Source organism: Scheffersomyces xylosifermentans (genome assembly GCF_036884685.1).
Source record: "Scheffersomyces xylosifermentans strain CBS 12540 chromosome Unknown RJT20scaffold_4, whole genome shotgun sequence".
NCBI classification, from domain to species: Eukaryota; Fungi; Ascomycota; class Pichiomycetes; order Serinales; family Debaryomycetaceae; genus Scheffersomyces; species Scheffersomyces xylosifermentans.
This window is the reverse complement of record NW_027042942.1, coordinates 587,804-601,797: the sequence shown is the minus strand read 5'-3', so window position 1 is coordinate 601,797 and position 13,994 is coordinate 587,804. Positions and strand designations below refer to the sequence as shown.

General features: G+C 39.2%; 6 protein-coding genes across 6 annotated transcripts; 4 read left to right on the top strand and 2 right to left on the bottom strand. All coding sequences in view use genetic code 12, as the record gives it.

The window, feature by feature from the left end:
• The first annotated feature begins 113 nt into the window (after window positions 1-113).
• RJT20DRAFT_127989 (N-acetylglucosaminyldiphosphodolichol N-acetylglucosaminyltransferase catalytic subunit) lies at window positions 114-1,247 on the top strand. Its single transcript, XM_064917144.1, has one exon. The coding sequence runs from the start codon at window positions 318-320 to the stop codon at window positions 972-974; it is 657 nt and encodes a 218-aa protein (XP_064774251.1). The 5' UTR covers window positions 114-317; the 3' UTR covers window positions 975-1,247.
• RJT20DRAFT_42165 (uncharacterized protein) lies at window positions 1,238-2,385 on the top strand. The gene has a single exon (XM_064920087.1). The coding sequence runs from the start codon at window positions 1,295-1,297 to the stop codon at window positions 2,324-2,326; it is 1,032 nt and encodes a 343-aa protein (XP_064774250.1). The 5' UTR covers window positions 1,238-1,294; the 3' UTR covers window positions 2,327-2,385.
• Window positions 2,386-3,563, bottom strand: RJT20DRAFT_42166 (aldo/keto reductase). The gene has a single exon (XM_064920088.1). It carries the CDS (start codon window positions 3,350-3,352, stop codon window positions 2,444-2,446), a length of 909 nt encoding a protein of 302 aa, XP_064774249.1. The 5' UTR covers window positions 3,353-3,563; the 3' UTR covers window positions 2,386-2,443.
• A 1,211-nt stretch (window positions 3,564-4,774) lies between these two features.
• Window positions 4,775-7,148, top strand: RJT20DRAFT_42169 (uncharacterized protein). The gene has a single exon (XM_064920089.1). The coding sequence runs from the start codon at window positions 5,179-5,181 to the stop codon at window positions 6,892-6,894; it is 1,716 nt and encodes a 571-aa protein (XP_064774248.1). The 5' UTR covers window positions 4,775-5,178; the 3' UTR covers window positions 6,895-7,148.
• A 691-nt stretch (window positions 7,149-7,839) lies between these two features.
• Window positions 7,840-9,198, bottom strand: RJT20DRAFT_42171 (uncharacterized protein). The gene has a single exon (XM_064920090.1). It carries the CDS (start codon window positions 9,100-9,102, stop codon window positions 8,044-8,046), a length of 1,059 nt encoding a protein of 352 aa, XP_064774247.1. The 5' UTR covers window positions 9,103-9,198; the 3' UTR covers window positions 7,840-8,043.
• A 3,290-nt stretch (window positions 9,199-12,488) lies between these two features.
• Window positions 12,489-13,532, top strand: HGC1 (cyclin; the record flags this gene model as incomplete). The annotated part of the gene is made up of 1 exon (XM_064921569.1): window positions 12,489-13,532. A coding segment is annotated over one exon (1,044 nt), but the record flags the coding sequence as incomplete, so codon positions are not given.
• Window positions 13,533-13,994: the final 462 nt, after the last annotated feature.

Genomic DNA, 13,994 nt, shown 5'->3' with positions numbered 1-13,994 from the left:
CTGTGTATGTGGTGGTGACTTGTAGTGGCAGAATTATCCTATTTATCCTATTATTTTGATACTGTATGAATTTGGAGCGTTTATACAAGCGGCTCTGAGTTCCTTGCAACCATGGAAATCTTTTCAAACAAATAATTTTAGAGAAGAATGGAATAAACAGTACAACTATTAGTGGAGCAGAGTTCCTGCAGACTGTATACCAGTATCGAACACGGCTTTATGTTAACTCTTTCATCAGTCAGTGAAAAGTGGTTGCTTTGGCTGGCCAAGGAAACTAATTATTAAAAGAAAGTATATATTTTAATCGTATTGGAGTCATGTCGACATTGTTGATAACTACAGGTGCCACAGTTACTTTCAAATTGCTTTTGGACTACGTAGTCACAGAATCATTTATCTCCAAGCTCTTAGCGATCAATGTGAATAAACTCATAGTACAATATGGAAACGAGATAAAATTGTCCAAAAAGCACGGCTCAACACACGTAAGCGACTTGTATTTTGAAGAATTATTGCAGAAAAGCCGAATTGTTAACCACCTCAAATTGAAAGCCAATAGCAAAGCTGTTCCAAAGTCAGAAGAGCCTGTCAAAATATACACATCCTCTGAGTCCGATTTTCAGCTAATAGCTTTTCCATTTTCAAATAAAATCGACAATTACATAGCTCAATCGGATGTGGTCATATCACACGCGGGAACTGGGTCAATTGTTGATACTTTGAGATTACAGAAGAAACTTATAGTAATAGTGAATGATACTCTCATGGATAACCACCAGGCAGAAATTGCCCATGAGTTCACCAAATTGAACTACTGTTTGAGCTACAATGTGCGAGAATTGGCCAAGAAAGACGAATTGGTGAACTCTCTTAGGGACTTGCTTAAGGGAGATATCCTGTTAACACAATTTCCAGTAAATAAGAAGAAGTTCGTAGAATCCGTCATCGCAGAGGAATTAGTGCACACGATATAGCGAAACCATGCCTATACTCAATAGCTAATACACAATTTCCATCTTACTGAAAAGAAAAGGATGCCTATAACTCTCCGTATTTTAATGTCAATCCCTAACTCTCCAATTGACCCTCCCCAACTTAACTTCTCCACATTTTTGCAACTTTCCAATCCAATACTTACTAGTAGTTAACATAAGAGACACTTATCACATACAGCAGTGTACAGGAACATACATTACTCCTTTCTTTAACGAATTCCGTTGTAATAACTAAACTTTTCCTCTCCACTTGTTCTTCTCTTCCTTAGGAGAGTTGATAATTATTGTTGGTGTATATCATGTCATCGCTTCACAATGAAATCAAAGCTATAACATCATCAAACGATAAGAATGACTACATAAAACTCGGTGAATTGAACCACTACCTCACCCAACACAACATCTCTCAACTTAGTCTACCCATACCAGAAATAGATGAAGCTTACAATATCATTCTCGTACTTTTCCAGATAGAAATCATATTGGCGCATGGAAATGAGTACCTGGAGCTTGAAACACTCTTCAGGACCGCTCTGACTTCACCGTACTTGAAAAACATCATAAACTCAACCTTCATTCCCCGTGAAAACTACAAGGAGCTCTATATCAAAGTCAAGTATAATGATCTCTTGACAGATTACCAATATCTTGTCCAAACCCCCAGCAACCGCAAATTAATCGATGTAATCAACAAAAAGATGCTAATAGTGAACTATATGCCGCTCAATGATGAAATATATGCATCATTGACCAAGCTCCTAAATTTGAAGATTCTTGAGTTATGCATTATCAGCTCCTATGATTTCAGAAAGCAGAATACCCTTGAGTATTTAAGTAAGAACCTCTCGTTGGAAAAAGACGAGTATTCTCATGAATTGGTTCAATTGGTTCAACTATTACAGTCTAATCGGATTATTCCACGTAACCTTTGGCTAAATGTTATAACAAGCGATCTCCACAATAACTACCAACTAATTATTAGCAAACATTTGGATCCCAAACAACTAGTAGTCAGCTGGCTTGAAAACAATATTGTTATACTAACGAAGTATTATACTACAATCAAAATTGATAAGATTTATCGTTTATTCGATTTGGAACAGGATATAAATGTGCAGCAGGTGGCCTTAGACATGATAATACACAAGAAGTTGCCTCCAAACTCAAGGATTGACCAGATCAATGGAATATTAGTGTTTGGGGAGATTGAGGCGAACCCAGAAGTGTCCAAGATTGCAAGAACTGGAGGTAACAGCATTAATGACTTGAATGAGCATATCTCCGACATTGGCCAGATAATGAATGACATCTGTTTCAAGTTGCAAGCATAGTGGGTTAATGGAGACTACGTTCGTATCCAAAAGGCATAGTCTACTGTATTGGGCAATTACATATTGACTTAATTAGTTAGTTATATATATCATCTATACTCGTATAAGTGCAATAACTTAGTCGAATTTCTTGTACTCGGTGAAGAATTGTCTGACCGTGTGAGTCTTACCAACTTCAGAAATTTCCTTGAAGTCCGAAGCATCTAATTCGAAGTCAAAGATATCCAAGAATGACTTGATTCTTTCTTCCTTGTTTGAAGTAGTAACAGGCAAAACACCTCTTTGCAAGACCCATCTCAATAAAATCTGACCTTCGCTCTTATTGTACTTCTTAGCCAACTTCTCAAGGACTGGATCCAATGGACCACCCTTACCTTTGGTGAGTGGACCAGAGGGACCGTAAGCTTCAATTAAGATGCCGTTCTTGCTTGAAAACTCAACAATTTCTGGAGTTTGGTTCTGTAAGTAAGCACTGAATTCAATTTGATTGACAACAGGCTTGTGCTTAGGGTTTGAGTCCAAGATCTTCTGCAAGTCAGCAACAGCAAAGTTGGAAACACCAATGTTCTTGGCCAAGCCCTCGTCTTGCAATTGTTCCAAGTACTTCCAAGCCTCTACAATATCGAAACCGTGAGATTCCTTGGTGATGTATGGAGTGTGGATCAAATACAAGTCGACGTAATCTAAGTTCAATCTCTTCAAACTAGCTTTCAAGGATTCGTATGGGTTAGGTCCGTTGTTCTTCTCAAGGGAGTTTCCACCAGGCCAGTACTTGTTGGTAATGAAGATATCCTTTCTTGCAACACCAGACTTCTCAATAGCCTTTCCGATTTCGAAATCGGTGTGATAGACTTCAGCTCCATCGATGTGGTTGAAACCTAACTTAATGGCCTTAACCAAGGTGTCTACCAAAGTATTGTCGAGCTCGTCGTTGCTGGTCTTGTACCACTTGGTACCAGTTCCGTAGCCTACGGCAGGAATTGTGTTTCCGTTTGCTAATTTGAAGAACTTTCCTTGCAAAGACATAGTAGCTGGGTGAAAAAGGTTAAATACGTATACTGTTCAATTGAATAAGAATTGAGTTACAAGATTTACTAGTACTGTTAGCAGATAAAATTCAAACTCAATGGAAGATGTTATTAAGAACAATGTATGGCTTGAAAAGAAGAAGAAGACAAAGTTCTATTTATATAAGAGAATAGAGGGATACTCGGAAGTGCGCTTACACCAGAAAAGTGTGGAGTCTGATTTTTCAATTCCGATCGTGCTAAGGATAGAGGGTAGTTGGGGTGTGGATTTTTGTGGTGGTGGTGGTGGTGGTGGTAGTGTGGTAGGTATCTTAGATCAACATTCACATTGTGGTGGGTAGATTGGTTGAATATGTGAATGTGTGGTGCCATTGGTGGTTCAAATGATGATTCCGTGTTACGGTACAACAGAGGTTACAGATGTTATTAATGATTTGTCATCAGAGACAGAGCAAGGACGACGATCGAATGGAAATTACATTAGGTTGTACAGATCTCAGACAGAACTCTAGAGCACTATGCAGTTACTGCTGGCACCTTGCTCACACTGAAGGCGTATACACTTGCAACTCTACCCCTATACATTGTTATTAGCATGTAAAGGAGAGCAGCTCGGTTATTCACGGCACTATCTCGGGTCTATCCCATTTAGGCGTAACCCCGAAGTGTGGAGAGAAAAAGATCCTTGAAAGTTATGACGTAAAGCAAGCGAAATCCTACAATAAAAGATTGCTAGTGATGTTGAAGTGGTTGTTTGTAGTCGTGATTAAAGAGATAAGGGCCCACCATCTTACATTTTCTTGCTTTGGTCGTTTACCATGTAATTTTCTTTTCCCTTAATAAAGGTGTTTGAGGATGTTTCTATATGAGACGAAGAAGGTTTTTGAGTATAATTTGTTGTTCCTTATTGCCTCGATGGTTTGAGCCAACTTTAAGTTAATAATATGAAAAAAATGATGAAAAATGATGAAGGAAATGATGAAGGAAATGAAGAAAATTGTCCTTTTCCAGTTCATATGGAAACAGTGAACCCTTCATATGAGCCAATTTTGAGTTGCGTTAATCACTTCAGTCCAACGTGCTAATGGCGACCGAATTACGACAGCTAAGCAGGATTTTCGAATCTAATGAAAATATTATCATCGAATCACTGTAGTGGTAATCTATTATCACTTCGATCCTTTCTTGCAACTCTCAGACTCAATCACTGAAATGCTCCATTTCTCGCATGGTTCAATTGTTTTAACTTATCCCGGCTCCAACAGACCGTCTAATATCACTTCCTTTATCTAACTCTCTCATCACTCACCATAACATCCATATCTTCCTTTTCACATCATCAGTCTTCAACCTTCCCATTATGGAATTCGTTGCATTGTTCCATCGGACTCGCATTTGTTTCGCTATAATTTCCGCGATTAGGCAGCTCGCTCCCCACTGCCCCACGCCGCACCGTTCTACCGAGATCGTTATCTACCGCGATCGACAGCCAAGACTCTAAATCGCTACCACTATAAATGGACAGTGAATGTAATCATAAGGAACCATATATTCATTTCCTTTAAAGGCAATTGCACCATTTCGAGAGCAGGGAGTCACGAAAACTGAGGTAGCTTCTTATTGTGAACTTGAATTAGCACTTTGCCGCTAAGTGAAACAAAGATATTTCACGCCTGAACTATCTCCTCGCCCACAGGGCCTCGTGGTAGCTATCTCATCTTGCAAATCTTTTAAGATACCGATTGCTATATTTATGAATATCTAGTATTTTCTAGACATCATTCCAGTACTTTGTCTTAATACAACGTCACAGATATACTACAAATGTCAAACAACCTAGGGACTGGAGAAACTGCTCCACTATTGACGGTTGTGTCAACTCATAGCTCAGTGCTCAGTGAAGAAGAAAGTGATATCATATCCTACATTGACCAACGAAGAGTTTCAATTGCCTCGGCTGGCCCTGATAGAATCCCTTCACCATTTACGATAAAGCACGCTTCAATCCACGAAAGAGATCGTTTGTCTCATAGTATTTCGCATAACTCTTTACATGTTCCAGACATATCAGATCTCATATCTAATCATGATATAGCACCAGAACCTGAGACAAACTTCGAGACAGAAGTGAAAGTCCTTCTCTACTATTCAGCTCCGTTAATCCTTACCTTCTTGCTACAATATTCATTGACGGTCGCTTCTGTGTTCTCAGTGGGGAGATTAGGACCGTCTGAGTTAGCAGCGGTCAGTTTAAGTTCTATGACTGCTAATATTTCAGGGTATGCTATCATTCAAGGTGTGTCTACTTGTCTAGATACACTTTGTGCACAAGCATATGGTAGAAAGGATTTTAATACGGTAGGTCTTCATTTTATAAGGTGTAACTACCTATTGCTTCTTCTATTTCTTCCTATGTTCTGTTTCTGGGTATTTGGAGCGGAACCTACATTACTTGCTATAATTGGCGACGATGAAGCTCAGCTTTGTCATTTAGCAGCAACCTACTTGAGAATATTGAGCTTTGGATTACCAGGTTTCATCTTGTTTGAAAACGCAAAGCATTTCCTTCAGAGTCAGGGAGTTTTCCATGCGTCAACTTACGTCTTGATTATCTGCGCCCCGTTGAACGCTTTTTTGAATTACTTGTTGGTTTGGGATAAGAATATTGGTATAGGATTTAGCGGAGCTCCATTATCTGTAGTCATCACTAATTGGTTAATGTGCTTCCTGCTATATGGCTATATATTCTTTGTGAAAGGTTACCAATGCTGGCCAAAGCAGCAGTTGCTCGATGCAGTTTACTTTAGAAATTGGTCTAAAATGATCGATCTCTCCATTCCTGGTGTGCTAATGGTGGAAGCAGAATGGCTTGCGTTCGAAATAATTACATTCACTGCGTCAACATTTGGAACGAAGGTGTTAGCAGCTCAGTCTATTGTTAGCACTACATGCGTTTTGTTGTACCAGATTCCCTTTGCAATTTCTATAGCAGCATCAACTAGAGTTGCATGGTACATTGGAGCGGCTTCGATTAAATCAGCACAGATAGCCACTTCGGCAGCTATAAATACCTCGTTGTCTTTGGGAATCATAAACTGCTCATTCATTTACATATTCAGGGAGTTTCTTGCTTCCTTGTACACCAATGAAGAAGATGTCATTAAGTTAGCCTCAAAGGTCTTGATTATCGGAGCAATCTACCAGATTAACGACTTCTTGTCTTGTTCAACAGGTGGTATCCTTCGTGGACAAGGAAGGCAGAAAATAGGTGGAATCTTGAACCTCATAAGTTACTACCTCATTGCATTACCATGTGCCTTTTTGTGTGCATTCTACTTCAAGTTGCAGCTTGTGGGCTTATGGCTTGGCATGATAATAGCACTTTTCTTTGTATCAGTATCCCAATACTATTTTGTAGCTACGAGTGATTGGGAAGCCATCATCAGCGAGTGTATCAATGAAGGCATATTAGAAGAAGGCAACATTCATATTGATGCACACTCCAGTGTTCCGGCAATGACTTCATCTACGTATGTGTAAACCTAGATTAGATTCACTTGTATATAAACAATAAAGACCAACCTAATCAGCCCATGCTATCTAGAGCAAGAAACTAATCACCGAGAATTTAAGTGACCAAGGATGTTTCAGTGCCAGAATTTGAATTCGATGAATGCTTTTGATGTGATGTTTGCATGGATCCAAGATTCATCTATTAAGCCCTCTTGTCCTTCCCTCTTTAAAAGTACTTGTAAACGATACAAAGCTTCGTAACTCTATCCTGCAAGAAGCATCCTTAAAAATCGAGATACAATAGCCGATAACCCTTTCATTCTTGCATTGAGGCGCCTGCTTGGCCAGGGTATCTAAAAAGTATGTCACGGTGGAAGTTCACCATTCAAGTGCATCATTGTGCCCAGGCCACGCCTAAAGCTATACTCCTCGTCAACCAAAGAGAGATTATGAAGCTTGCAGTAACTCGAAAGATTAACTTCTTGATGTTTTGAGTTCTGGCACCCATCAGATTTGGCGTCGGTGAAGCGCGATATGACTTACGCTAAACTTAAGAATCGTCATATCAAATTGATATGCTTTGAAGCAAAACTACCGTCTAATTTTATTTCCCTTAGCCACAACATTCTACGGACTTATGGAATGTATTCCACAATTTGTAGTTGTCTCTCCATAGCAGGTCATATCATCACTTGCAGGCATTTACGAAACAGCGATCCGAATGACTTACATTCTGAGAGAGGGTTTGTATTTACGAGGTTCAAATAGAACCAGCTAATACCCCTCTAGAAGGACCCTTCAACACAACAGGAAGTGCTCCAACTCGCGCTTTGAAAATGTTTCATTGCAACATTCTCATACCTTTTGCAACTAAATCGCAACCGCGTCGGTATTACATATGTGAAGCCTTCCGATGCCTCAGTTCTGGTCCGACACGTAACAGAATCGAAGAAACCCTATTTGGGACAAGAGATTTATTAAGTATCATTTGAGGCATCTTTGCACATCATTATGCATGAAATAGCTGGCCATAAGGTGTCAAGCATGCCTTGAATATGGAGACCTCTCTCGTTGGGAATGCAAATCACCAATAAATATTATACGCAAGCGAAGCATGACACTTGGGGAAGGTTCAGGATATTTCTTCCAGAATAGCATAGTGGTGTGCACCTAGCATCATTTTTCCTTTAGTTGTTCTTCAAGGAGTCTAATTCTGTTGTTGGCCGCCTCCAAATCATGCTTGTACTTTAGAATTAGTTGATCATCTTTATCCGCAATCAGGTCAAGTTCTTGTAGGATGTTGGCGCAAATAGTCTTGATATTAGGGTCCTTTGTTGATGATTTTACTACGCGGACTTTTTCTTTGATGCTAAGTCCCGATTTGGATGTCTTTGAGGATTTGCCTGTAGCTAAATTGCTTGATTTCTTAAGAGCCCGATACTTCACGATGAGCTTGTAATACCCTTTGTAGAACATCTGTGAATTTGTCATCTCTTTGATGTACGCCTCCTTGAGATCAAGATACTTCTTGAGAATATTACCTGGGATATTTTCCTTTTCATTCTCATTTATGCTGATATCAACTAACTCGTTCATATTCTGAAGGAACCGGTTCTGATTTTTCACCTGGTCGATCGCCGACTCTAACAGAAAACCCTGACCGTTATTTTTTGCCCTAAAAACTCGTAATTCATTGCTGATTTCTTGTTGAAGATTGGCAATTTCGTCTGTTATGCGGTCCTCGTTCTTCTCATCTGGCGTGATCTTGGACTTCCTGCCTGTATACCGTTGCGGTTGGGTGGTCGGATCGGGCACAATTTTATTTGTAAGGATATTGGCATGATTCGTAGTCAGTTGAAGACCTCTAGCTGTCTGTGTATTTGCATACTCATTTTGGATCGTCGTAGCCAGAGTGCTGCGTGGAAACTTGCCTGGGTAAGCACTTGGCAAGGAGTAGTTGGATACTGCTAGAGAATGGCTCGTTTTGGTGTAATTCTCCAGAATCCTCTGGAAGTCACGATTCAATTCTTCATCAGAGTCAAGCTCATCATCTGAGTAATCAATAACATCACCTGATATTTCCTCTGTAGCATTGCCTCCAGTTGTCTTGAAGTTACTGGTTGTGTTTAGGTGGTTATTTGCGTTGTAGTAGTCAATTGTCTGGTTGTAATCTATAGTTGGTTCATTAGTGAGCGGAGCAGTGTCGTCGCTGGTACCAAATAAGTATTTCCACATGGGCTACAGGGATTACTACTAGCTGGCACAATTTCAGTCTTCAAGGTTGGGGCGAAGTCTGGTTACCCTTGAACTGTTGTCAAAACTCAGTATAGTTCATTGTTTATAGAGAATGATATGAAAATTCCATTCACGTGACAAGAAAATCGTATTTATTTAGGTAGATGCGATTAGTATGCAGAGATCTGTATTTTAATGCATGTGTAAAGCATAAATGGTCCAAAAGAATGTAAAGCGACAATTGGTCTTTATAGTTGTATTGTAATGGATAAGGTTCAATGGACTATTCAACGCAGTTAAGGATTGACGCTGGCATAGTATACGGATGTGAAAAATTTGCGATAAGTCAAAACAGAAAAGCCTACTTGTAACCATCACAAAATACACGAATGTTATGACATGAAAATATCACTAACAATGGAACCACTCCACGCAAATTGCACGGCGAAATAGGAGTATGTCAGCGGAGTATCGTTCACAACGTTGGACCTTCTGTAAATCCAAGGGTGCCAAATACCGCGGCTTGGGTAAATAGTCATTTACTACGGCGAATTGAAGCCTATCGGGTTACTAGAAAAGTTAGGGAGTGACTTCAGGATGCTCCCCAGTGGGCTCTGGCACAGAGAGTTGTCGCACTGTTACTCAACTCCACAAGTCGTAAGTCAACGGTAGTAATGATCACCGTTTTGAATTACCTTCACCGATATATGTCAAAACGAGTTCCCCAAGAATTCTCCATTAGCCCGTGGTACCTTTAGTCATGAAATAATCTTCTCTGTAGCAACTAACCATCACTGCCGAATTTCTCTATCCAAGCTTTGTAAAAAAACCCTTCTGCAATATAACCAACGACAGCTTATGGGCCAATATATTTCTCAGCAACCCTTCCAAAGCACCCAAGTCTTCTTAGTTTCCCGAACTGGGAAAATATAACCCGTTTATGTGATTGGCTTAACGTGGGTATTAGACGAGATTTTCTCGTTTGACCATTAGTTCCCATACAATGTCAGGGGAATATCTGCACTGTTGCATATAGTTTGCGGCACAACAACCGAAAACGGTTGAATCCTGAAAGAAGAGGTTTATAGTGCATTGTTCATTTGCCCTCGTCTAAATTGATGCAAAATTTTGAATAGAGGAATGAAGAATCTGATACATCCAAAGGTACAATGGAACTGGAGCTGGCCAGGGTTTCTTTGGTGTAGTTATATTGTAATTGAGGAGTAGATTATTGTTTTGAAATTAACTCAATAAAGTCTTTAAGGCAAAGTTATAATTATACAATTCTACGAATGCCCATTGTATCCTCTTTGCATGCCGACCCAATTATAAATAAATCTGGTGGCTTTCAAACTACGGCACCATATTTAAGTCTGGACGCAATTTGGGATATGGTATTCAGATAGAGTATACATTAGTCGTCCAATAACTCTAAGGAAGTTCTACAAAATGTCGAGATTCGACCTTAGCCGCCACATAACGTACCTTCGTTCACATATTATCAACACATACTCTAATTTCACCCAGAGGAAACTCTAAATTATGGTTTATAGACCACTCGTTCCCATCCCAAACCAGGTTATGCTGTAGATACCTCCTCACTGACTGAGTAAGGTCAATACCGATCCTACTCTTCGTCAGAGGTCTGAGAGCTCCTATACAGTTTGTTTGTAATTAAGAATATAACCTCACTAAATGTTATCGGTTATTACCTTAATTACGGATATTTCGAACTTACAAAGTCGGCAAGATAACCAGATGGTTTCTATTGTTGGATGAGTATTTGTAAAACATTACACAGGCTGAGCATCGTTTTACCGAAAGTTTAGTAATCTTTTGAATAATAGAATACGATGGGAGATTCGGAGACGACAGCATAACATAGAGGCCACCAATACTTGACCCGATTTCTCGAAGGAGCGTCTATAAGACGGAGCATACTCTAAAGATAGATTAGCGCATAAATGGGAAATTTATATTTTTGCATCCTAAATGCCATTAGTAAAAGTTCTAACAATGAAATCAGTTGCTTTAGACCAGCCAGGCCTAATGAATACATTTATCCATGAATAAAGAAGAAAACGTAGCTTCATGTGACCCCTCACCAGTTCTCATTTTCGTAAAACGGAATATAGACTTTTACATTAACTTGTAAACAGGTATTGCATTCCGAATAGATATTTCAAATACCTAGAATCAATCCTGAAACATTTATTGAATATGAGTTAATTGATCGTATATCAAAACTCAAAGTACAAATGGCTGAAAAAAATCATCTAGAACCCAAGTCTTTCTTATCCGAACATTCTCATCAAATGCTGCACTTCATCCAAACAGAGCATTAGACGACGAAAAATAACGTGCGCCTATATGCAATCTCAATAAAATAGAGAGATACTTCCAAATTTTTTATTGGAGCCGCTTTTATAGGAGGCAACCTACCAGATCCTACCAGGTGAGGCCGCTCATTGTCTTTTGATATTGCAAGTAAGTATTGACGCCTTTGGTTTTGACGTCGTCAACTGGATGCGACCGTATGGCCTTGATTAATGATGCTGTCAAAAGAAAACAAACAATAGACAATACATGGCCCTGCGGTGAAGTGCACCAAGAATTGACCTTTTGAACCCGAAAAGCTTAAAACACGTTTTGGAGGTTCTTCTCCAAACCACCATCGGCGAATCTACGCCTTCCCGAATCAAAACCATCAGGCTATTCTTAGTTTTAAACGAAGAGAATGAGTGCCAAATGACAACCGCTTCCAAAAAATAAATAACCCCATGAAACGGTTGCCATAATGAAGAAAAGTCCACCCATAATTAGTGCACTTCGGAGAATTTGGATTCTCTGCAAATCTTGCCAGTGGGCTCTTCTACATCTGACATGCCATGATGTTTTGTTTGTTGAGACTTCTTAAACGCCCCTGTATATAGCCAACTCAATGCATATGAGGCTAAACTTTAAATTTTTGTATTTTCAGCATGGGATTATTTTTTATATATTATTTTTTATATTTGTTTTTTTTGATGTTTGAATTGGAGCTTTTGATGAAAATTTAAATATTGTCATATATATAACTTCCTAAAATTCCCCATATGTCTCTAGTCCAAATGTTTCGATAGTATCTTTCTCTTTCGTTCAACAAGTGCCTTTTTCTCTAACCAGTGTTGTGTATTCTGTCTAGCAAGCTTCCGGTATACTCTCGTTCCTTTTACCAATCGCTACCATTCTTACCGCTTAAGCACGTTTGCAAAGCACAACATATCACATTCACCTGGTCCTCATTCATTTCAACCGGCTAGGAAGTTTTTCTACAGTTGGAACTTTGCATTTATTTTTGACATTGTTGCAAGTTATACAACATGTTCAATTTTCAAGAAATAGCCATGAGTGCTGCAAATCCGCTAACTCCCAAATCATACAAATCTACCCCCACACAAAAGTATAGCGATGAAAACAAGGTACCCCACTTTGTTCAATTCGATTACTCTACTGAGTTGTACGAATCCGAAGTTGCTGTCCACAACCAATCTTTAGATGAATACTACGAAGAAATACAGGAGATGATGTTGTCATTAATCGAAACTAATAGACCAAACCTTGAATTATACAAACAACAGCCATACCTTTCTTTCGCCATCAGATCAAAACTTATAGACTTCTTACTCAAGATGTCCATAAGATTGAAGATACTTCCATTTGTTTTCTTCCGTGCAGTAAGAATCTTTGACAGATACTGCTCTAAGAGAATAGTCCTTTTGGATCAAGCACAATTAATAATAACAACCTGCTTATGGATTGCGTCTAAGGTGCAAGGAGGAAATAACCACTTCGTTAACCTTAACAACTTGGAGAAGGTCCCAGCAATTAAGACTATTAATGACTTGGGATATGGCTCAGGCGGAAAATACTGGGGCCCAACAGAGAGATTCAGATTACCAAAGTTACACGAGTTGGTCAAATTATGTGGAGCCAAGTGTAAGTACGATCAAGGTATGTTCAAGCAAATGGAAATCCATGTCTTGTCTACTTTGGACTGGTCCCTCAGCGACCCTGGCATTGAAGAGTATATTATAGCTAGTGACGAATTTAGCATAATGCCTGCTTTCAGTGACAACAATGAATTGTTCAAAGTTAAGGAATTTCTCAGTTACATTTGTTTGTATGCATATGAGTTGATCGATATAAATATCCTTGAACTCAGTCAAGTCATGATGGATTTAATCAATGAATCATTTGAGTTGCTTCCTGGTGACAGATGTTACCAGAGAGTTTTGGTGGGAGACAGTCCAGTACAGATTGAAACGAGCCATTACAAATACATCAAGAGAAATATGATTAAAGCAGTATTGAATGCCTCAGAATACATTCTCAGATTATTCAACACAAAAGGTCCTCAATACTTCTACCATCAAGTAAACCTTGTTTACAAAAACCCATATAATACCCCAACTGGAAACTCTCCACAAATAAGAATCAATTCCATGTCGACTTCTGTATCTTCACCATCAAAGAGAAGTAAACCTGATACCACTCCAGTGACTCCAACTACACCAATATCATCTATGATGCTGCAACTGATGGTTGCAATGATGAAGAAGTTTAACAACAACAATAATATTAACGCTAACTCAACCATGTATAATACACAACCAAGGAGTAAGCTACCATCTTTACCGCAGATGAATACGCCGCCTTCAAAAATAAGCAGCATGAATATACCCCCACCTCATCAATTGTCCAATACAAACTATACCTTCAACTCCTCACCTATTTCGCAGTCTTCTGGTAAGACGAACATCTACAAATCTGTTAGTTACAATAGTTCTCCAGCAGTACCCCCAAAGAATAGAAATCACTACAAGCTTCCTGTGATCAACACACAATCCACT